Source organism: Hippoglossus hippoglossus, chromosome 11, assembly GCF_009819705.1.
Source record: "Hippoglossus hippoglossus isolate fHipHip1 chromosome 11, fHipHip1.pri, whole genome shotgun sequence".
Taxonomy (NCBI): Eukaryota; Metazoa; Chordata; class Actinopteri; order Pleuronectiformes; family Pleuronectidae; genus Hippoglossus; species Hippoglossus hippoglossus.
In genome coordinates this window covers 2,055,460-2,079,167 of record NC_047161.1, presented here as the reverse complement: position 1 = coordinate 2,079,167, position 23,708 = coordinate 2,055,460, and the positions used below count along the sequence as shown (strand labels likewise).

General features: G+C 41.8%; 4 protein-coding genes and 1 long non-coding RNA gene across 11 annotated transcripts in view; 3 read left to right on the top strand and 2 right to left on the bottom strand.

Moving 5' to 3' along the window:
* LOC117770959 (tapasin-like) overlaps window positions 1-23,708 on the bottom strand; it is a 1,175,540-nt gene that overhangs the window by 1,107,635 nt on the left and 44,197 nt on the right. The gene's annotated exons all lie outside the window — the stretch shown is intronic.
* Window positions 1,059-8,849, top strand: zbtb22b (zinc finger and BTB domain containing 22b). 2 transcript variants are annotated; one of them, XR_004615461.1, is made up of 6 exons: window positions 1,059-1,243; window positions 2,886-3,116; window positions 3,564-4,307; window positions 4,742-5,020; window positions 5,264-6,658; window positions 7,021-8,849. XR_004615461.1 is itself a non-coding variant. In XM_034600842.1 (5 exons), the coding sequence occupies exons 2-5, from the start codon at window positions 2,886-2,888 to the stop codon at window positions 6,320-6,322; spliced, it is 2,313 nt and encodes a 770-aa protein (XP_034456733.1). In that variant the 5' UTR covers window positions 1,059-1,243; the 3' UTR covers window positions 6,323-8,849. The 2 variants fall into 2 exon arrangements, 1 of the variants encoding a protein (XP_034456733.1); XM_034600842.1 differs by having other exon boundaries at window positions 5,264-8,849.
* daxx (death-domain associated protein) overlaps window positions 10,069-23,708 on the bottom strand; it is a 26,825-nt gene continuing 13,185 nt past the window's right edge. Inside the window, exons 1-11 of one of the 6 annotated variants that reach the window (XM_034600845.1) lie at window positions 18,907-19,254; window positions 17,193-17,447; window positions 16,292-16,738; window positions 15,676-15,807; window positions 15,434-15,550; window positions 14,953-15,184; window positions 14,576-14,730; window positions 13,880-14,033; window positions 12,997-13,528; window positions 11,923-12,049; window positions 11,657-11,802 (exon numbers count right to left, since the gene is read on the bottom strand). In XM_034600845.1, the coding sequence (XP_034456736.1) occupies window positions 11,743-11,802; window positions 11,923-12,049; window positions 12,997-13,528; window positions 13,880-14,033; window positions 14,576-14,730; window positions 14,953-15,184; window positions 15,434-15,550; window positions 15,676-15,807; window positions 16,292-16,738; window positions 17,193-17,429 (2,193 nt within the window). In that variant the 5' untranslated portion in view covers window positions 17,430-17,447; window positions 18,907-19,254 and the 3' untranslated portion in view covers window positions 11,657-11,742. Of the gene's footprint in view, window positions 11,803-11,922; window positions 12,050-12,996; window positions 13,529-13,879; window positions 14,034-14,574; window positions 14,731-14,952; window positions 15,185-15,433; window positions 15,551-15,675; window positions 15,808-16,291; window positions 16,739-17,192; window positions 17,477-18,906; window positions 19,255-23,708 lie in introns of those variants that run through there. The other 5 variants (XM_034600848.1, XM_034600849.1, XM_034600850.1 and 2 more) reach the window with 5 other exon arrangements.
* LOC117771023 overlaps window positions 19,574-23,708 on the top strand; it is an 18,871-nt gene continuing 14,736 nt past the window's right edge. Inside the window, exon 1 of the long non-coding RNA XR_004615485.1 lies at window positions 19,574-19,797. This is a non-coding gene — a long non-coding RNA (uncharacterized LOC117771023). The remainder of the gene's footprint in view (window positions 19,798-23,708) is intronic.
* Window positions 22,590-23,708, top strand: part of LOC117770977 (H-2 class I histocompatibility antigen, Q9 alpha chain-like) — an 11,964-nt gene continuing 10,845 nt past the window's right edge. The window contains exon 1 of the mRNA XM_034600945.1: window positions 22,590-22,736. Within this exon, the coding sequence (XP_034456836.1) occupies window positions 22,682-22,736 (55 nt within the window). The 5' untranslated portion in view covers window positions 22,590-22,681. The remainder of the gene's footprint in view (window positions 22,737-23,708) is intronic.

Here is a 23,708-nt window from a genome sequence, read left to right as displayed (position 1 = left end):
TGTAAATCCAGTGGATGTGTACATATGCATATTTCTACTAATTTTTTAAATCTCGATATATACGACTCTTTTATATACAGTGAGTTTTTTCCTGATTAATCAGTCAATGCTTTAATCTCCACTGCAAAAAATAGTTTAAGTAAACTGTCATTTCCAATATTGTTTTTGTGACACTTGTGGTGATAAGTAGTCATCTTGTATTTTATATTATTATTTCTCCATCTGTACTCTCTGAGCCAATGTGCTGAAATAATAAAGACCTTCAGTAGATGGCCTACTTGCATTTCATTTGCCTTATTCTGCCAAGGTGATTACGTTTTCATTGCTGTGTGTTTGTTGGCAGGTTTTTTCAAAAACTGCACTGACCTAATTTCCATGAATGTTTGTGGAGGGGTTGAGCCAAAGAAAGAAAACATTACAGTTTGGAGTAGATCCAGGAATTTATTGTCAGTTTCTTTGAGATGGTGCTTTAGTCCAACTTTAAATTTATCTGAATTTGAATAGAATTCAGGAAGAATTAAATTGTCAGTTATTTTTAAATTTTTAATTAAGGTAGGAAATAACATGTCTTATCCTTTTTTAATTTGTTTTAACCCTCAGTATCTCCTCATTTAAGAAATAAAGAAAATGTCTGTTTGATTTTTAGATTTTTTTTATAAAATTGTGTATATTTATATATATATATATATGTACACACCTTATTTTTTCTTTTTTAATTTACCCCTTGTCTCATTTTATTTACTTTTTCTTTAATACAATTTAGGAGAAATTAAAAAGTCATGTGATATATATTTTTATAAAAAAATAAGGAAACGGGGTAATCTAAAATATTGGAAGAAATAATGAGTTTCCCACCATTTTTTATTTATTTAAATGTCTGTTTTGAATAATTTCAGGATGATTAAATTAAAATTTCATAATTATATTTAATTTTGATAAAATTCACACGAATTGTTAAATAGAATTGAGGATGAATTAAAGTAGTGTAAATGATTATAGTTCTATTTATTGTATGTAAAATGATCCTTTATTTTCTGTCGGCTAAAGTCTGGCTCGCCTGTCTGGAGCTGGTTAAAGGCGCAGTGTCTGTCTGCCGCTGCAGCTCCACAGGAGGAGAAGAAGAAGAAGAGTTATTCTTTAAAGATGGTCGTTAGACTTCAGGTCGCGGAGGAACCAGCGGGACTCGCTGCCCTCGGCTCGGACACACTCTTCACTCTGAGCCGCTGTTCGGTCAACTGAGACGGTCAGTGTGTGTGTGTGTGTGTGTGTGTGTGTGTAGCCGTGTGAGGAGCTAGCTAACAGGCTAACGTCACATCTGTAACGGTGTGATCAGAGTCTGAGGCTAAACAGCTGTTTGTCTGCTGCATCTTCATCGTCCTCCCTAACACCATCATCTTCATCATCACTAACACCATCATCTGTATCATTACCTGTAACACCATCTTCATCATCACTAACACCATCACCTTCATCATCACTAACACCTCCACCTCCACCAACATCATCACTTACACTAACATCACCACAAACACCATCTTCATCATCATCACTAACACCTCCACCAACATCATCATCACTAACACCTCCACCTCCACCAACATCATCACTTACACTTACACTAACATCACCACAAACACCATCTTCATCATCATCACTAACACCATCATCTGTATCATTACCTGTAACACCATCTTCATCATCACTAACACCATCACCTTCATCATCACTAACACCTCCACCTCCACCAACATCATCACTTACACTTCCACTAACATCACCACAAACACCATCTTCATCATCATCACTAACACCTCCACTAACATCATCATCACTAACACCCTCTTCATCATCATCACTAACACCTCCACTAACATCATCACTAACACCATCTTCATCATCACCACTAACATCATCATCACTAACACCATCTTCATCACCTCCACCTCCACTAACATCATCACCACTAACACCACCTTCATCATCACTAACACCTCCACTAACATCATCATCACTAACACCATCTTCATCATCACCACTAACACCACCTTCATCATCACTTACACCTCCTCCATCCACAGCTCTGATTTGCTGTTGTAGATTCTCTCACGCACTGACAACAGCAACACAAGACAAGTGTGTGCATGTGACCCTGATGATCTGACCTCTGACCCTGCTGACATTAAACACAGTGTGTGACTGACAGCTTCACAGTGTATTCGGCTTTTCTCTGTAACAATATCATCAATCAATCAGATGTTATTTGTATAGACCATCTTCACAAATCACTATTTCTCTCACAGGTCTGAACAAGGCTGATTGGCCACTGTTCTCTCTGCGTTCACCCCCACCCTTCATATCGGAGCATCTGCCTGTTATATATCTGATCCCAGTATTCAGCATTGAGTCAGTCGTGGTGAGAAATACAGTCTGTTAGGGGACGCATCCTTCGGAGGCTGCATTCGAAGACCGATTGGGCGACTCGACTGTTCCATCTCCTTCAAATGCATCCTTCCATTCCTGAGCAATGAAAGATGCAACTTCTTTCACTGGAAATCCTCCAGCTCCAGAAGGAGACCGTCTTCAGGAGCTATGTAGACCAGGTCCTCTGAAGGAAGCGACCCCTGAGTTGGGACACAGCTCAAATGTAAAGATGGACATGACAGCTCTTCAAAAGTGAAGCCAAAGCGTCTCAATCACCCCCTAGTGGCCTGCTGCAGTATAGGTCAAAAATCCCACCTCCTCAGTGTTCGCAGATGGGAGATGGACCAAAATAAAATTTCAAATTTCAAATCAGAAAGGTTTCTGTTGTTTTAGGTTTGCGCAGACTGTTTCTGAGTCGTGGGAGGACGTGCAAGTGCAAGTCATGACTGTTTTCTACCCCCCAGATGCAGTCCCTGCCCATGGAAGTGGGCAGCAGCAGCAGTTCAGCTCACAGCGACACTTCTGGCTCGATGGTGCAGGTGTGCTTCCCCAGCGCTCAGGCCTCGGTGCTGGACAGCCTGAACCGGCAGAGAGAGGACGGCAGGCTCTGTGACCTCTCCATCCACGTCCAGGGACAAGTGTTCAAGGCCCACCGCTGCGTCCTGGCCGCGTCCTCACCCTACTTCCATGACCAGGTGGGAGTGGCGGGCTGTGATGGGATCTGATGAACCGGATTGAACACATTTCTGACATCACTGTTTATGTTATTATCCGCCCCTGTCTATCTCTCTGTCTGTTTGTTTATCAGCAGGATTACATAAAAACTGATTTGCACAAAATTTAGCGGAAAGATCTGACATGGATTAAGAAAGAACCCATTCAAATTTGGGGCAAACCAGGAATTTTATATTACTTCCCTTAACATTGTGGTGCAGCTTGATTGAGCTGAAGGCCTTGGTGTTGGTATTCACTGAATGCCATTCTAGTTAATAAATTATTTGTGTTTACTTTAAAATTGAAAAGGTGAAATTGGATTTTCCAAGAAAGCATTATTCATCTGCCAAAGATAAATTCAGGCCCCAGTTATCTGTGTGAGGAGCTGGCAGTCAGGTTGTGATATAGTGTCCTTCATCCATCCCCAGGTTCTACTGAAGGACATGTCTACGGTCTCCATCCCGGCCGTAATGGACCCGCTGGCGTTTGAGAGCGTGCTGAGCTGTGCCTACACGGGTCAGCTCCGGATGCTGCGTGAAGACATCGTCAACTACCTCACAGTGGGAAGCGTCCTGCAGATGTGGCACATCGTGGACAAGTGCACCGAGCTGCTGAAGGAGGACCGAGCTGCGGCCGGAGGGGGCAACAGTGGAGGAGGCGTGCAGGTCAAAACCGGGGTGGGAGGAGGTGCGGGTTCAGCTAACCCCGGCTGTAGCAGCAGCAACAGTGACAGTGTTGCAGCTGGTGGTAATGGAGCCCGTGGTGGTGATGGCGGTGGTGGTCAAGCTCAGGTGGCGGGCTCCAACGAGCCCCAGCGTGCCTCCCAACCTCCCAGCCACACGTCCGTGAGTGAGAGCCAGTCGCCGAGCAGCACCAACTACTTCAGCCCCAGAGACGGGAGCAGCTTTGGGGGAAGCGGTGCAGCTGCAGCTGGAGCTTCAGTGGACGGAGGAGGGGCGAACAACACCCCCAGCTACTGCACCCCATCAGGAGGGGAGGAGGCCTTTCTAATTGAGGAAGAGGAGGAGGAAGTAGAGGAGGAAGAGGAGGAGGTGTTGTACCACCAAAGGAAGAGAGGAAGAGGAGGAGGCAGCGGGAGGAGGAAGAAAATGAGTTCAGTGTCAGAGCAGGAAGTCGGGGTCAGCGACAGCTTCGGAGTTTCGTCCTATCAGGTGAAGGTCCTGACACTGACGCACATTTATTTCAGCTTTTATTTTGAAATTAGATTTTAGGAAGTGTTACATTAAAATTAACGATTTTACATTTTGATTCTTGTTGAATATTATAAATTTATATATTTTATATTATTGTAGATGTGATTGTCAGCGCAGAACATGAAACTCTTTGTATCTGTATTGTCAGAAATAAATCCCACAGAAGAAATTACACAGTATTTAGTCAGTGGTCGCTCATTATTTTCTATATTGATGGCATCAAAACATTTACAAAAGCAAATAATGTAGAAATGAATATTGAAATTGAATCAATATTTCAAACTTATTTAAAGCCAGAAAAAAGCTTTATTTAAACAAGAGGAAGATGAATAAGCTTTCACTGACAACAAAGAGCAGATGTAAATTATACTGTGAAATATCTCAACTGAAAGGACGGGCTGGACTCAGTGCTGCCACCGCAGAAGCGTCCCACCTACAGCCAGCCCAGCATCATGCCTCGTAAACAGTGGGTGGTGGTGAAAACCGAACGCATGGAGGACGACGACCTCATCGTTGTGTCTGGGGAGGAGGGAGGCGAGGACGAGGAGGACGAGGACGAGAGGGAGCTGGAGCTGGCCAGAGAGAGGGAGAGGAGCGACTTCAACATCTCCAACGTCAGGAGCCTCTCTGTCGAGCTGGGAGGCAGAGCCGAGAGCGACATGGACTCACAGGTGAGCTGAAAGTCAAAAGGTTTATAAAGGATTATAGTATCGTTTGATAATGTGGCACTGCCAGCCGACGCTTTGAGTAGAATGCATCCTCATTGAACCCATGCCCACAGCAGAATATGTAAAATCACATTAACAGTTTTAAGTGTCCTGATGATGCAGATCCCAGCAAACTGTCTCTCCAGGTAGGTTTCTGTTGTTATGCGTTCATCACATCTAAAGTCCCCTCTCCCCGTCTGTCTCTAGATGGACTACTGCCAGTCTTCAGAAGACTACCTCAAGTTTGAAGGCAGTTTAATGGACCAGACGTTAGCTCAGCACCTTCACGACAGCGCTGCAGGTCAGAGCCAGAGCGCCAACCGTGCGGTTTCAGCGCTGCTGGGCCAGGTTCAGTCTGCGGCAACGGCCCGCGCCCAGCTCTTCCCCCTGGACATGCAGGGGAACCAGATCCTCCTCTACAGCCAGGCCTCCGGACTCTCTCTGGACGCTGCCGCCCCCCCTCTAGGGATGGCAGGTGGTATGATAGGAGCAGCATCTTTCAAAGGTCCCAGTCTGGAGCACGGTGCGGTCCAACTGTCGATGCAGGGTGGTCTGGGAGTCGATGGCATGGACAGCGGGGGGATTGGAGGTGGCAGCAGTGGCAGCAACAGCAGCACTGGGGGTTCTGGGAAAATGTTTATGTGCCACTGTGGTAAGACGTTCACCCACAAGAGCATGAGGGATCGCCACATTAACATGCACCTGGACCTGAGGCCGTTCCACTGCCCCGTCTGTGCCAAGAAGTTCAAGATGAAGCATCACCTCACGGAGCACATGAAGACGCACACAGGCCTCAAGCCGTACGACTGCCTCGGCTGTGGCAAGAAGTTCATGTGGCGCGACAGCTTCATGAGGCACCGCTCGCACTGCGAGAGGCGCAGCAGGTTGGGGGAGAGCGGGGAAGCAGGGGGCAGCGGCGAGGGAGGAAGAAGAGGGGGAGGCGGAGGTGAGGATGGGCCGGATTTGATTTCCTCTGCTCACCTCCTCCTGTCTGCAGGTGAGGGAGGTCAGGGTAATGTTCAGGGAGGAGGAGGAGGGAGAGGAGGAGTGTCTGTTTCTTCTCCACATCTCACCGGCGGCGTCTCAGCCACAGGAAGTAGCAGCAGCAACAGCAGTTTGAGCAACAGCAACAACATGGCAGCCGCAGGGGCGCTTTTGGGGGTCGTCACTCAGAGTCCAGGTCAGGGATCTGGGATGTTTGGTGCTCTGGCGCTGGGTCGGAGTGTGTGTGGTGAAGTCAGTGCCAATGATAACAGCGTGACTTAAAACCAAACTGTGTGTCATGTCCAACCGGCGCCTCTTGGTGAGATTACGGTCGTGTTCCTGGTTCCTGCTGCTGTTTTAGAAACAACTCTTTTAACTGCCAACACTCAGCATTTCAAGCAGGAAGTGCGTATTTTGTCAAGATCGTGGAGAACAGCTGAGGCTCCAGTTGGACACGAAGCTGTAGATGTTCACAGAAAAACAGGACGTTGAGATTCCTGTCGACTTGTGGGGAGAAGTTTCTCAAAAAGATTTTTCTATCGGACGTTATCTGCAGTTCTTGTTCCACGAAACTTGTCTCCGAAAAGTGGCCTCGTAAAAAAAGGAGCTTTTGTCTCAGTGAGTAAGCTATTGTTTTAAATATGTGAGATGTTATTAAAGTTTATTTTTCTGGTTTTGCGGGAGAGTGCGTGCGCTTAGAGAGGAAACCAAAAATGAGAAGACAGTGCTTCACTAACTGTGACAACATTATAGTATCAGTAGAGTAGAAAAATGGCTGTTTCTAAATCGCTGTGATTTTTCTGCAGTATCGTATTGTGATTTCTTGCTGTAATCAGATAAAAAAAAAAATAGGAATGAAGGAAAAGAGATTTACATAGTGAAACCAAAACAGGCACAAGGTTTTTAGCAGATTTCAACTCACTTCTTAGTCAAACGTTGCAGATTTGTGTTTCTCTTCTCTTTCTCTGAATTCCTCACAGCAGCAGCAGTGCGTCTTCTCCTGCCCCATGTAACAAACGGATGACACTACGCTGCTGTTTGGGTCAGTTACAGATCAGTCATCCTCATCGCAGGGGGACACATCCCCGACACGTGTACAGGGAAGGACTGTTCGGACTTGTTCGCCAGTTTCGCTGCTGTTACCTGCTTTCACTTTCTAACTTTGTCGTTCACAGAGTTCTCATGCTGTGAGTATAATATTCTTATTGTAAATATATAGAGATATATCGTCAGACCTGGAACAAATACTAACTTTAAATACTGATGCGTCTGCTCTGCTCGGGACGGATTCTAGTTCTAGAGATCATTTTTGAAGTAGCTTTAGGGAAACCTGATGATGGAAGATGGTGAACTTAACTAAGCTATACTGTGTATAGTGCTTATACAGTAATGAAGCCAAAACATAATAATCAGTATTTGCTTTCCAAGATGTTTGCACCCCCTTGTGGTCAGAGCTGACACTGTTACTAAGAGATGACAATAATATAGACTGATGTTATAATGTGTGTTTATGAAGATATGTGGCTTTACAACTGTTTCAGTTCCATGTCCAACATACGTCAATCAAACCAAACATAGTTGCAGTGACGTTACAGCACAGGACAGTGAGCGGTGGATGAAATATCACACGTGACCTCATGAACATGTTGAATGCCTTCAGAGATGTTTCCCTACGGAGGACCTGAATGTTTTACCTTCTGTGAAGGCTGAGTTTGGATGTTTTTATATACCCAGGTTTGTAGCTCGGTCAGAGTGGAAGGCTTTTCCTCTGTGGTGAGTGATCTGTGAAGTGCGCCCTCCAGTGTTTCCTCCAGGACTGTGCTTCAGTTGATGTTTGTTCGCTCCGCTGCTGAATTAGAGCAAAAGAAAACACCAGATGTTAACGTGTGAGAAATGTGTCTCACAGCGATCTAATGGTTTTCTTTGGTGGGGAGTTTAAAGTGCGCCAACACTCGACAGCTTTTAAACATGCAGACAGAGTTTCAGTCTCACTATCCATTCTCATACATGACCTCCGGATCATCAACACCAGTCGGCCACAGGAAAGATTAACCTATATTTAAAGCAACACTATGTAACTCTTACTCAGCAACAGCGCCCTCTGCAGGACGTTCAGGGTGAGAAGTGGGAATGAAAGAGGAAACATTCTCAATATTCACAGTCACTGAAACATCAAACTCATTTTAATCAAGCTTATGTTTTAATGTATAAAGCTATAGTGTTGCTTTAAATAAAAGAGCAGCACCTTAATTCTCTTTTGTAGAATTTTATTTTTCTTTCAGAGTTACAGATCTAAAAAATGTGTTAACAGCCCTGTGATGTTAAAACATCCAAATCAGAAAGTTTATCTCATTTAATGACTCTAATTTTATAACAAAACAAAAAAATAACCAAAGAGACCTCACACTTTCTTGTCTAACTCCAAATTATGGATCAACAACTTCAGCAGCGTCACCTGCTGGACATTAAAACAGTTTCTGACCAACAACAAATTAAAACTCGCTGTAGCACCGAGTCTCATGTGAATGAGTGATAGAGGAAACATGAAGATGGAGGATCAGCCTCGAGAGCTGAAAGCTGCTGCAAACTAGACTGAGGTCTTTTTATTATTTTTGTACATTACACAGGTTCTTATATGTCTTTGACTGACCAGCTGATTGTTGAACAGAAAACGACAAGTTATGAATAGACATTTTCATGTAAATCCTGAATGGAGTGGTACTAATAATGTAAGAAACTACAGTACATGAATATTCACATCTGCCCTGTATCAGAAATAATGGATTAATAAATTACTTGGTGCAAATAACAGACAGTGTTTGTTTTGAATGTGCAGAGAAATCTTGGGCTTTATCTATGTATGAGACCATTATAAATAAAGATGGACGACACAATAGGGCAGCCAAATCATCTTGATCGCCTCCTGGTGGCTGGCTACTGTATGACTCCCAAACCCAGTAACCTCCTTGTAAGCAGATGGGACATGGACCAAATTAAAGTCACATCAGATAAATGTATAACTATATTTGGTAGTTATTAAACTGTTGTTTTTACTGTTATGTTTGGCTTTAATGAGTTATTTGATGATGTAAAAACCAGGTGAAATGTAATGATTGACAGCTGAGACTTACTTGTGATTGGTCGAGGACTTCGATACCACAGCTACACACCACGATCGCTGCTGCACAAGCCCGGGCTCCAAATGTCGTCAAAAGCACAAGATTCGTATCCGACATATTTTGGCTTCATTTCTGGACAGTGGGAGGAAGTGGAGACGCGTTGTCCATCTTTATTTACAGTCGGTGGTTGAAACACCTGAATATGTCCAAGCTGAGAGATCATTTCTAAAATCACATTAACCAAAAAACATTAAAATCTACGTTCAGTCTCCTCAATATCCGATATATTTAGTTCAGGAACAAGTAAAACCCCAAATCAGCAACACAGAGTCTGTATATAACAAAATGTATCATTTATTTTTATCAAAAATTTAAAAGAAAAAATACTTCACAGTGAATGATGATCGCTCCTCTGCATAAATGAGGCCTGATGGGTCGTAGTTACGATAACTACATTCCTGGGCTACAATCTGGAAACTTAGAAAAAAGCATTTCCCCAAAAATATTTCACATGTGGCAAAATTTAATAAAAGTGGAATTCAACACTGTCCATCTTTTACAGAAGGAGCAGCTACAGATCTGCACTTTGGCCACAAAAAATTGTATCTATTATAGTTGCAGATCATTAAGGGCAACACTGTCCAACATGAAAAACAACTTTACTCTAGATATAACAGGGATGTAGAAATCTCAACTTCACTGGTTGGATGTTTTAGTCAAGCTGGATTTCATTCTTATACTATTTATGAAAATTCTTTGTTGAGAACTCACTTTTTTGTAACAAGTACGTTTAAATTCGTTTATCTCCAGTTTAGATTGAGACAAAACACATGAAGGAATGAAGGAATTTCGTTTTCTGGATGAAGGTCAGTTTCATGACGACACGCAACGGTCGTCATGAAACAAACGTTTTTAACGTTGAGCCTGAAAATATTCAGCATTTTGTTTATTGTCAACAAACGCCACGAAAAGACCAAAAGCAACGATGTATTTGTCCGTCTCTCGTGTCTCTCGGCTCCAAACCCACTGGTTTCCTCCGCTAAAGAGGATGTTTTCGCCCGTCTGTTTGTTGGTTGCTTGGATTGTCAGCAGGATTACACAAAAACTACAAAACTGATTCCACCAAACATGATAGAAGGATGTTACATGGACCAAGATTGATTGATTTCCCAAAGAATAGGAAGAAAAAATAAAAGACTTGGTGCAGATCCAAATAAAAATCTGGATCTAGTAAATTTAAATGTGGTTTCATAAAGGGAACTGTTGGACCTCGGCGGAGGTTTGTGCTCTGCTGATTTACATTCTAGTTCCTACTGAAGGTAAACATTAAAAAATGGGTCACAAATTGATAATTTAAAATTTCAAAACAAGAAAAAAGTCACCTTCAGCAAACATTACTTAAAAAGGGGTAAACTATGCATTTGTTGGGGACTATTTTCAGTGGCGGATGAATGTGCATATCTGGCATCAGGACGGTTTGTGTCAGACTGAGTCAAAATGTGTGTTATGTGTATGTTTTTGGACAATAATGGCTCTATAGCACAGAGATTAATCAGACTTCAGATACAAAGTTCAGTCATAATTCATGAATAGTTTTGGTCTTTTTGTGGGATTTGTTCACAGTAACAAAAATATAAATTATTCACTTTGACTAGGAAACGATTCAGTGAGGCTGCAGCAGCCACAGGTCTGAATCAAGAAGGTAACTTAATATTAAACCCAAAAAATAGAGATATGTTTGAAGGGGAGACATAAAAAAAATGATCTCTCATCATCACTTCTGCCAACATCAGAGTGCAAACCACCACACAGCTCACTCACTCAAAACACATCAATATCAACAGCAAGTCAAATCATTTCCTCTTATACAGACCCGCACTTCCCTCTGCTTTATGAAGACGCCACTGAAATATAAAAATGTAAACAAACCGGCAGGGAGCTGCCGCCGCCGCCGCCAGTCGAGTGTCTGTGAAAACAAAAACTCCGCGTTCCGGCCGCATGTCTGACTGTACAGTTCATGTTTTCAGGCACTGGATTCTTACCTAATGAACACTCCGTAAAGTTCAGGGTTCATGTCAATAACAATAATTTCAGTGATGCTGCCAAACGGAACAACAGGAGTGTCAGTAGTGTCGCGCTGACGGGCAGGAAACAGCTTAAATCTGCTAAACGATTCAGACGAAGTGTCTGTAGAAAACCAAAAGTGAGATAAAACAGCCGAGGTCGACCTCAGCCGGCGTTTCTCTGCGTGTCAGAAGATGAGGCCTCCCAGGACTTTGTCCCCCCCCTCACAAAAAAAACATCCTGTTCACGCTCTTTCCTGTAAATGTTAGCTCACAATTATTTTATTAAAGTTGTTTACAAAAAACGTGCCTTGGCTTTTGTTTGGTAATCTGTTGACACAAGGTACTAAATTCAGTTTTCCCTGTCTTCCGTTGTTTTCTTGACTGTTTGGATTTATATCAGCACTTTTCTCAACAATTCGGAATCCTTGGAAACGGGAGCTTTCAGGAGATGGCTCCCAGGATCGAGCCAGAGGTGGAAGAATCTCTGCAGTACAAGTGAGGGGTCAAAGGTGAAAGGTCATTCTGAGTCGGACAGGACAATGATCTCATCTGGGTCACACTGGGTCGCCACGTTGACCTGGAAACACAAACATTTCTAGTTTATTCAATCTAGCACCTCTCACAGACCAAATCACAGGAGTACAGTTGTTTAGGTTAACCAGGACACTAGTGCAGTATTTATCACATGAGGATATACCTTGTTTTTCTTGGGAGGCGGCGTCGGCTGGGAGCTGCTGACAAGGTCCTGGGGTGGAGTGTCTGCTCGGATGGCAGGTGGAGAATTGCAACTAAAAACACCCATATCCAGAGGGATGTCTACCTCACTGAGAGGAGGAGGGAAGGATGTAGAAAGTTTACTGTGCAGGTAAAAATCAGTTTGTTAAATTGTTGATTTTGGTGACTGAGAAAGTCTAAAAAACATCCTGAATTTATTATATATAATTAACGATTGCAGTGTGTAAAATCGTGTATTTCAGTTTGTACAATAGCTGTGTCTGAATTCAGGGGCTACATCCTTCAGAGGCTGCATGTGAAGACAGATTACGTCACACACGGACAAGACTGTCCCATTTCCGAGGCTCCTTGTGATGTGCCTTCCATCCCCGGGAAACATGTAAACTATAGACTGTAAATTAAGATGGACGACGCATCTCCACTTCCTCCCACTACCCAGAGGTGAAGTTAAAATATCACGACTACGAACATCGCCATCTTGCGCCGATATAACGTCATTTGAAGGCACAATCTGTCCAGTAGTGATCGGGGATGGAGTCGCTGAAGCGAGGTCCCCGTCACTACATGCGCTCGACCACCCTTGAGTCAGTCTCAGCTGTCAAACATGATGTTTCACCATATATGAGAACTACCTAAATTGACAGACACCATCTTTGGAAAAAAGATTTATCTGACATCTACTTTGACATTTTCAGTCCATGTCCCATCTGCTAAAAAAGAGGTGGGGTTTATGACCTATACTGCAGCCAAACACCAGAGGGCGATGGAGACTTTTTTACTTTTGCATGACCATGTTGATTTATTTTCTTGTAATATTCTGCAAGTCCCATTTTAACAGTTTCTACAATATAAGAATCCCTAAGTTTCACATTTCTTTTGTTGAAAATGTTTCAAACCAACCCCCCAATCAAAAGCTACAAAAATCTAACCTACAAACAAACTGTGCAACAATAGATTTACATTTACTTTGAGAAATAAGTGAGTGTTGACTTGTATCACTGCTGCAAATATCACAATGTGTAATACATGACAGTACCTGTCCTGGACGATTATGTGCTTTGTATTTATGGAGTTCTCTGATGTTACTTCCTCCCTCTTCCTCTTCTGACTCCTCGTAGCTCGGGGGCTGGGTGGTGGCGACGTCCCGTTGGAGGTCATCGTGTTCGATTTTTCTGAGATCACTGCTGGTGACGGGGGCGAAGATTCCCCATTGGCTGCTACCAGGGAGATGTCTGCAGGGACTTTACTGGTGCTTACCAGCACGTCCGAGACATGATTGGAGGAATCCACACGCTCCTCTAGTCCTGCAAGTTTACCATTAGACAATGGCTGCTGCTCATCAGTCTGCATGGGCTCTGATTGGCTCGGGCTGTCTCTAGGTGAGGGGATATCAGACAGGGAGATCTGGGATTTGCTGTCATCCGATAGAGGACTGAGTCCACTTGTGACTGGCTCTTCTCCCTCATCTTTAACGCTTCTCGACAGCTCGTCTGTCTGATCCTCCTTCTGGGCGTCATCTCCTGCTTGCTCCGCCTCATTGCTGTTGTCGTCCTCATTCTCATCATCGTCTATTGATATAAGAAAAGTTAAGCAATGCAATTGTTACTCCCTGTCCCCGCCATCTTGTTCTGCTAACAGTCATTTTATCATCAAACTGTAAAGGAGACATATGATGCTTTATCAGTGTTTCTTTCTTCTGGTGTTAATGAGAAATGTTCTGCAAAGTTTAAAAGTCTAAAGTCTGTGGAAATGCCTCGTCAGTAGTACGGCCAATAATTCCCCTACGTTGTGAAGATTTGAAATGTGTAACAGAGAAATGATAAATCCTGGAGAAGATAATATGATGAACTCAAATCTCCCCTCAAATCTTTTGAAATTTTTTTTTAAAAAGAAATGTGAATGAACATGTTCACTCTAACCAGGTCCATCCTGCTGAGTGCTGGCCTGGATCTCCTTCTCTATGTCTGGGTCTGATGAGTCGTCTTCTTCTTCTTCATCCTCCTCCTCCGGTTCTTCCTCCTCCTCTGCCACTCCGTTCGCCTCTTTACTTTCTCCTCCCTTTTCTGAGTTGTCCTGAAAACAAGATGTGTGAGAGGAGAGTCAAACAGGACCGGATGATGAGTAGAGGTATGGGAAGGAGGAAAAATTGTATATAGTACAGGTCTATATTGCATGTTTACTACTTTAAGACTTTTTACTGACGGTCAAAATGTTGCACCCTGATGTTAATCAGTTTTTTAGTTTTACTTAATTGTATTGACAAGAAATGTAATTTTATTTCATTTCTATTGAAGTTAACTTGAACCCATTTAAAAAAACAACTTCTATTTGAGTTTATAATATAATTAATAAATAATAAAAGGCAAAAACAGACGTAGTCGTCACCATTACAAGTCTGGGACCAGGGGAAGAGAGCGTACAGAGGGAGAGATGGTGCACCTCAAAGTTAACGGGCTCCGTTCCTCTTTCCTCACAGAAATTAATGTGTTTCATTTAAACTGTGAAAAAAAACAGGTGCATTGGAGCAGCCAACAGAAACAAGTCGCACTCCCTCATGATGTAAATATTAACTGGGCGAACAAGTCCAACACACTATTTTCGTGATAAAGCCAAACCTCTTTCTCCTGTCGTCTGTTCCTCTCCTGCTCCTCTGTGTCGTCTTGTTTGACGGCGTACTTGGTGATAACCTCGTCCAGGCTGGAGAGCGCCACTTCTCTGTTGGATCGCAGCTTTTTCTGCAGTGAGGGGTTCGAAAGAGCCGGGTCTAAGGCTTCGGAGGGTGATGGAGAAAAGAGAAGAGAGACAAGAACAAGCGAACAGCAGAAGGACCAGAGGGGCAGGTATGAGAAAAAAAAAAAAGGTCAATAAATTAGAGTTAGATAACAACAAAAGAAAGAAAAGAGAAGGAATGAAACATTAAAAAAAACACTTAAATGTTAATTTGAATTCAATTAATTTGATTAAAAGGTACTCTGAGATACAGGAGCCTTACCAGGTTTGTAGTTGTCGGTGAGATGCGAGCCGAAGTTGTAGACCAGGTCCAGGTGACGTCTCTCCTGTATGCGGCTCCCGGTCTCTCTGAAGGCGTCGAGGGCAATGTGGTTCAGAACTTTTCGGCTCAGGCACAGCTTGTAACGTTCGTTGGCACGTAACACCTGCTGGAGGATGTCTTGGTAATCCGGAGGGTTCCTCTGGGCCTCCTGACTGTTAATGTAACGCTCGATCTGAAGGGAGGAACGTAGGATATTAGGAGCATGTCGGTCACCCACATTAAATACAGTAGTTCCATATGAAGGTGATGTTTTCTACAGCTGTGGTACAGTCTGGTTTGCACTGAGCACGTGCTCCACAATCCTGCACAGCTGGTCTGCGCAGGACTTAAGGAGCCTAGAGCTGATGGTGTCAGGACCCTCGGCCCTTTTCGCTTATTTTACACTTATAAAATGGTTTTAAGCAACAAAATGCCATCTTACCCTTTTGTTGATCTCAGGATAACGAGTGCTATTGTAAGGGATCCTCTGCTCAATGACTCGGCCCGTTAGCGTGTTGCAGCCCTTTAGTTCACACAGCTTTTCATAGATTTTCATCATCTGGAGAAGAAGACGACAAAGAACAAGACATCTGATAAGCAGTCGCCAAACCTGGTGTACTCGTATCGCTTTAATTTGTAACTGAAGCATGTGGAGTAGAGTCTCCATCAAACCCCCAACCTAACCTTGCGTTTCAGCTTGTGCTCCTGGATGTATAAGGAGTCCTCGGCTCCAAGGTCGTCTAAACTCAGTTCGGCCTGCTGCAGGCGGCTGATCTCGTCGTTGTACACCTTCAGCAGGTTCTCCAGGTACGCTATCTGACAGGAATTAAGAACAGACACACAGAGTCAGATGTGTTTCTCTACACAGGCTGCATCCACTACCTACCATTATATATAATATACTGTTGTTTTTAAATAAATCACTGATGCTACGTTTATGTCTGCTGACCACACTACTTAAGTGCCCAAGACTGAGACGTTTAGAAAAACTGCTGATCTGATTTTAGTTTTAAAAATCTGGGGTGAATAAAGTGAATGAAATCATTTCAACTTTTCCTATATATCTGCCTGATTACAGTTTTACTCACTGACTTATCAATGCATATTTATTGATTAATGTTATTAATAACGTTTTATCTGCTTTTATCGTTCATATTGTTATTCTCCTTCACTCTCCACTGATTTAATTCTCTGGTCTTCATTTCAAACAACAAACAAATATCACTATTAATTACAATAATCATCAGCTGAATGATTTACAGGTCATTATAAGCCAAGACCAAAACTAGGCTATACTCACTTGTTTCCTGGAGGCCCTCTTTGCCTTTTTCTCCGTTTCTTGTTCCTCCACTTTGTTGTCCTCCTGCAGCCCTGAGGTGGAAGGTTGCTCATCTTCCGCTGAGGGTTTCCCACCAACCTCCTCCAGCTTAACGTTAGTCATGTCTTTACCTTTAAGCATAACAGAGGTAGACTGGAGAGAACTTGACGTTGAGGTAGAAGACCCAGGCTCAACCTTGGTGAGCATCTGCCTCTTCTTGGCAGTATGCTGCCTGAGTACGGTGCACAGTTCATTGATGTAGACAAAGGTCTTAGAGCGGTTGGCCTGAGCGCGAGTCAAACATCTCCCCAACGTGTTCCTGAACTCCACGGATGACAGAAAGTCAGGGGGGGCTTTGGCGTGCTTGGTTTGTAGGAAGCTCAAGACCTCGGGACAGTCCTGGGTGAGAGTCGAGCAGTGCTCCACAAACTGGAGGGAAGCAGAAAAGAAAACAGACAGATGAAAAGAGCACGATAGTGGGCATGTTGATGACATTGGTAACACATGACAGACGGGAAAGTGGAACAATAAAAATATCTCAGGAGGAAAGAAAGACGTCGTGCAGGTAGAAGATGTTGACGAAGACGTCAACTTGGAAAGACAATGACATTTGATTGTTTTCCTGTTGTGAACGCGCCCGACTCTGACAACCTCCTGCTGTGTTCTTCATATGTACATGTCTGAAACATCTTTAGTGTTACTGTACATTTATATTAATTTCTATTCATGCAATGTTACTGACATCAACCAAAAAGAAATGAAAAAACCAACACCACTGTTATTTAAGCATTCATCTTCGATTGAGTGCTCGAGTTGGATTGTAGAAAAGTAACAAAAGACAGTGAGTACTTGAATCAGTTTGTGTCCTTTAATAAGAGCTCACCTCAGTGAACAATCTCTCATTCTCTGCGTGCAGGACATGGCTCTGCTTCTTCGCGGTGGCAAAGGGTGACTGGGTAATGTGGGTGGGGAGCGGCTGCTGAGCTTTGAGTGGCGAGACATGTTTAGCTTGATGCTCCGTGGACAAGGTGGAAGCAGCAAAGGAGGGTTGAGCACTCTCCTCTTCATCATCGTCAAGGACTATGATCTTATCCGCCATCGAGGCGGGAGCCACCGCCATCCAAAACACTCGTTATTTCTGCTTTCAGGAAATACAAACAGGAGAATGTTGATCAAGGAAACCGATACTGCAGGATGTCGTATAATCAACAGACAGCTGGAACATTTAGATCAGACAGGAAATATGACAGCTTCTGTGATGATAGACTAATAACAGTAACACACAAAGAACAAAATTACTTTTTCAGCACTCGCATTTCAATAAAACTAAACAAAGCAGCAACAATAAGTCTATTGACCTATTAGTCAAGATTAATCAGCAACTATTATCATAATCAAATACTTGTTCCTGGTGTCAAAGATGTTTTTTCACCATTGTCTGGTTACTTGTATGATTTTGAGCAAGATCACAAAAAAACTACTTGATGGATTATAAATTAGACTTGGTGGAAGGATGTGTTCTGGGCCAGGCAAGAACTCGTTACATTTTGGGTGCGGAATGGGATTGTGGACAGATCCAGGAATGTTTTTCACTTTACATTGTGAGATAGTTTTTTGTTTGTTTGTTTCAGATTCTTAAATATGAAGATTGGATGTTTTTCTGTCATGCATGATGGTAAAAATCGAACAAAAACAAGGTGATTAATAGAAGCTTATCTGTTGATGGAAATAATCGTAATAGCAGGTCTGAACTTTAAAGATTTGTTAAGCAGTTTCCCCAGACAATACATTCTGGAACCGATACCAAGATGGTCGTTTTTCCTGCAATATGAGAAATGCATAAATGTTTTGAACAGAACAGGTTTCTCGTTTAACAAAAGACACAAGTCATAATAAAAAAAAAAGAATAGACTAAAATTGTCAGAAATGAGTTAAATCAGGAAGTAGCGTTGTAGCAGAAGAGAAAACGATTTGTTGCACAGTCCTCTTGTAAAGCATGACTATGACATCACGCAGGTCAGAACGAGGTAGACAAAAGAATAAAACATAATAAAAGGCAATAGAATTCAAATTAAACAAATTATAAATATGAAAGTTGTATCTAATGTATGTACATTAGATACAACTTTCCCTGTAGTGGTTTAGAAATGTTTTAAATAAACTGACAGTGAACTACAACATTTATCTTGACTTGTTAATCATTTGGAGATGTTTCTCAGACACAATTACCCAAGATGCTCTGGCTCAAGCTTCCACGAGCTGAAGACTTGTGGGTATTCTTTGTCTCCTGTGGAAGCTCGGGGACTATTTGAGGGGGTTTGAGCTCCTGACCAGAAACAACCAGCACATTTAAAGACACCATGGTGGTGGACACTGTCCCTATTGTGTCCGTTTACAGGCCAAATGTGCATCAGGACAGTCATCACCACAGCAGCCTCACACAGAAACACAGAGCCACGACGCTCTGGTTCCTCCCGAGCCCCACGACGGTGTGCACGAACACGGGCAACACACAGTGAAGGGGTCGAGCTCGGTGACAGGACGGAGCAGGACAAAGATGGAGGGATGTGCTCCCTGACACGGGCGGAGACATACTCACACACACACGGACCTCTTGTTCACGGGCTTGAGTTTGACGGGACGACAAAGGAGGAAAAAGCTCCTTCCCGACGCATCGTCACAACACTGGCTCACAGCGGTTAGCTAGCGTTAGCATCGCGCTGGGACTTTGCTAAGTGAGGAAATAACGAACCGGAAGAAAAGTCCACATGCTGCGTTTTCTGTGAATTCACATAACGAATAAAACCAACGAAGCGGGAGACTCGAGAATATCGTGATTTGAATCCCGCAGACTTTGAGTTTAAAAAACAAAAACAACGCTCGGTCAACTTCGCTGGAGATTCCAGGTCGAAAATGTACCCGCTAAAGTCCGCCCAGCATCGTCTCCTCTGATTGGTTGAGGCTGAGTAATGTCGACACCCATTGGATGATTTCAGACCATTAAGAACCGTTGATAAATTTAGATATGTTTTTTTTATCTGTTTAAAAAACAGCTTTGACAAAATTAAATGATTGCATGAAAAGATTAGAATCTAATTTCATTAATGATTACATCAAATTTAGACTTAAGGCTGTAAAATTCAAAGACGTGTATAAAGCTATAGATTAATCTAAGATACAACGAAAATAGTTTAAATCTCAACTCACATTTAATTAGTAATTATATATATAGAAAAGCCTTTCTATAATGATACAAGTATATTCTGAGTTCAGGTTTTAATCTAATTCTGTACAAAACTGTACAAGATGGTGTACGTTCACTACGCCGTTTTATTCTGAAAAGGACAACGGAAGTCACATTGTCTCATAATACTGGTTTAGGGTCCCCTTGTTTTTTTAAAGTACCGGTCACAATAGTTATCATAATAATGTTCCATATATTTTAGTCATGAATGTACATGAAGCATTTATTTTTATTTTTATACAATGTACAAATTGTGCACTGTTTTATTTGCACAATGTGGTGCACAAGAATGGTCCCACCCCTCCACAAAGTTTCATGTTAAGTTTTTGTCTAATCTTGCAAACACACAAACAAACAAACAAATGCAGACGAAAACAACCTCCCTGAAGTAATAAAACTGAGGAGAAACCGAAACGAAAAAATCAACCCCACTAGATGTTGTCAGCAAAAAATATTCTATTCCAAGCACATGTTTAGTTTAACTGTCTGTTTGTTCTAAATGGATTAGATTCATTAATTAATCTAAATACGAATTTATGTATAAATTACTTTATTACTACTAATAAATGTGTATTTAGGTTTTCTTTTGATGTCCCCCCTTTAAAAACAATATTATCATTATTATTATGAATTCTCTGCAGGTTTTCCGGAGGAGAATCTGGACAGAGGTCACACAAGGACACGAGAAACACAAACACGAGTTGGTCTTGAATAAGCTTTTGGTCTTATCTGGATGTAATGAGTCACCATTGCTGCATCAAAAAGTTCACAGCCCATGTTTACATATACTTTTAACATGCAAATATTCTGTATGAGATTATTGCATCATATATTTTCCTTTATACGATGCAGTGTTTTGTCATTTTTAAGTGAATGTCCACACTTTATCTGTATTTTGTGTGTGTGTGTGTGTGTGTGTGTGTGTGTGTGTGTGTGTGTGTGCGTGTTACATGTCAAAGTTTGATCACTGTTTACCTGTGATTGTGTTTGTGCAGGAGGTATTCTGTTGGACACCAGAGGAATGTGGACAAACGAGGAGGACAAGAAGCCTCAGTGTCCTGAAAGAGACAAATGAAACCATCAGTGTGATCCGGCCTCAGATCAAGCATCAAGACTCAGTGTCATATAACCAAAGAACAGCGAACAGTCATGTGATTTACCAGAAACAGGGATGTGCTGTTTGTGCCTGGTGGGGGCGCTGTGGCACTGTAACTGAGAACTGAACAAGAGATCTAACCCAAACACACACACATATAAACACTGTCCTCCTCCATGATTTCAGAGGACATTATATGGACTTACATTGATTTTCTGGAGACGTACTCAAACCTTCAGTCCTACCTTTAAACTAAACCTTCAGTAAAACCTTATCCAAAACCAAAGTATAATATAATATACTGTATATATAAAACAACACATCAAGTCTGGTTTGGGCCACTTAAGATAAGTCGTCTCTTTAAACTTACATTATTTCACTTAAACACCTGTTCAAGGCTCAATCTGGTGTAATGATCCAATATTCCTCTAAAAGAAATGATTGGAGAAGAGAAACATTTGAAATGAGCAGGAGAACTTTGTTGTTTCTTTAATCCTCTCACACACGACCCCTCAGGTGTGTGTTGGGACCTTTAAAGTGGGACAGAGCCCAGGTTCTCAATGAGTGGACATCACTACCTCACAGTATATTTGTTTAACTGTCTCGGTGAACTCTTATGGTCGAGTGTGGGATGAGCCTTCGTCAACCAAGCCTCAGAGTCAAACATCGATTCAGTGGAACACGAATGATGCGACATTTTATAAAGTGCTTGGTGAACAGAAAGTCGAGAGTGAAACAGAAATGAAACACGACATCAGCTGTTCAAACATCAACAGAAGTGTTAAATTTCTCTTGTCTGAGCAGTTTTCAGCAACACAACAGAACTGAGTCTGATCTGATGCTTGTGTTCTCTTTCTGCTTTGGTTTTATTATTTATCTTGTGAGTGAAACAGACGTAAAATATGGCTTCACGTTCACTATCTTGTGTTATTATATTGTCTGTCTTAACAATGGGGCTCATCTGTGTTAGTTAGTTGTTTGCCTCTGTGGGGGGGCTTGTTTTCAGGTTGTCTGTCCGTCCGTCCCATACTCATGACTTGAGATATATCTGGGATTCCTTGAGGGAGTTTCTTAAAATTTGGTACAAATTCTGGACGAACTGATTAGTTTTGGTGGTCAAAGGTCAAAGGTGAAGTTCACCTGGACTCACAAAATATGTTTTTGGCCTCTTGAATGTGACCTCTGACCTCTGAGAGGGAATTTCTTCAACTTGAGATGAACTGGTTAGATTTCAGAGGTCAAAAGTAAAGGTCATGGTGACCTCGTATGAATCTGGAAAAATAAATGTGTAGAAAGATGTAGACAGAAACTGCACTGGTACAAATACATTATCCTACAAGTACAATAATCCTATAAACAGATTATCTTACAAATGTGTTGCACTACGTATAAATGATCTTAAAAATGTATAATCCTTCAAATACATTATCCTACAAGTACAATATCCTACATATATATTATCATACAAGTACATTATCATACAAGTACAATATCTGACTAATACATTATCCTACAAGTACAATAATCCTATAAACAGATTATCTTACAAATGTGTTGCACTACGTATAAATGATCTTAAAAATGTATTATCCTTCAAATACATTATCCTACAAGTACAATATCCTACAAATACATTATCATACAAGTACAATATCTGACTAATACATTATCCTACAAGTACAATATCCTAAAAATACAATAATACAATAAACACATTATCTTACAAATGTGTTGCACTACGTATAAATTATCTTAAAAATATATTATTCGACTATACAGGGTGTGAAGTTATAACACTACGCAGTTCGTTACTTTCACTTTTCCTTCTACAACCTCAGTGGCTGAGTTTCACCCAGTTTTAAGTGACGTAGAGGCTGATCCTAAATTCCCATTGGCTCAGAGGATGTCCCCGCCTCACAGTTTGTCCTCGTCTCCCCTGGTTTTCGTCTCTTTTCTCCACAGTCCGTCTCTCTGTGGAGAAAAGAGCTCATCTACCTTCAGCCCAGCAAAGAGGAATACACCACCGCTCACCATGTTCACTGTACTGTCCCTGCTTCTCCTGGCAGGAGCACACAGCGCGACGGCACGTGAGTTAAAGTCCACGTTTCTACTTTATTTTATTGTGTTTGGTCGATTTGAAGTGAAAAGAAAAATGCTCCATGTTTTTAAAAGACACTAAAATGATTTGAGGTCTATTGTAATGTTCGATGTTTGGTTCCTTCGTTGCAGATTTGAGAAGTTTAATAACGTTTCAAAGACATGATTTAAAAGTTCATGTTAGTGAATGTCATCGATCTCATGTAAGAAGGAAAGATTATATTCTATTTCTGAAAAGATCAACTGAACAGGGACTTTTCTTTCTTTGGATCCTGACCGTTACTTGACTTCTTACTCTGGTCAGAACCATTAAGATCGACACGGTCCGAGCTGGTTCTGGACGAAATGACGCAGCGATTCTGAAGCGAAAGAGTCCAACAGACTCCGATCAATCAGGAAACAGTGAAAAACGAAGCCACGTTTAAACTCAGCGATAAAACAAAGAGTTTCTTGTCTTGTGCACATTATGAACTTTATTATTTCAGACTTAGTTGTTCATGACGTGTCTCATGTTTCATGTTGGTTTATAAAAAGTTGTGAAGAAATAACAGGTTCAGTCCGTTGATATGAATCAAGCCTGTTATTTATGTAAATATATATATTTTAACATCGTTTTAATTATTTATGATTCATCTCCCAGAGACTCAAACACCTCAGTTATTCCTCTAAACTGTGAAAACTGACAAATATGGTGACGACTCAGGTTTGGGTTTGTTATTGTAGTCAGTAGATGGCGCTGTTTCCATAGTAACAGGAAGCTGCTGAGCACAAACAGCTTCCTGCTTTGTTGGTACAATGTTCAACATCATTTAGTCTGATAAAGACCGTGAGTAACATCACTGACATGAGATATTACTAAGTAATGATCTGTTATCAATGTGACCTCCTCCTCCAATACAACCAACACACATTGTTACTAACACAAAACACAAATTCATCTCTAATGTAAATGATGTCAGTGA

Bases quoted from the DNA above. Each gene is read 5' to 3' on its own strand.
- zbtb22b (XM_034600842.1), top strand. From the start codon at position 2,886: ATGCAGTCCCTGCCCATGGAAGTGGGCAGCAGCAGCAGTTCAGCTCAC. The intron at 3,117-3,563 runs GTGGGAGTGGCG...ATCCATCCCCAG, and splicing joins CACCCTACTTCCATGACCAG to GTTCTACTGAAGGACATGTC. The intron at 4,308-4,741 runs GTGAAGGTCCTG...CTCAACTGAAAG, and splicing joins TCGGAGTTTCGTCCTATCAG to GACGGGCTGGACTCAGTGCT.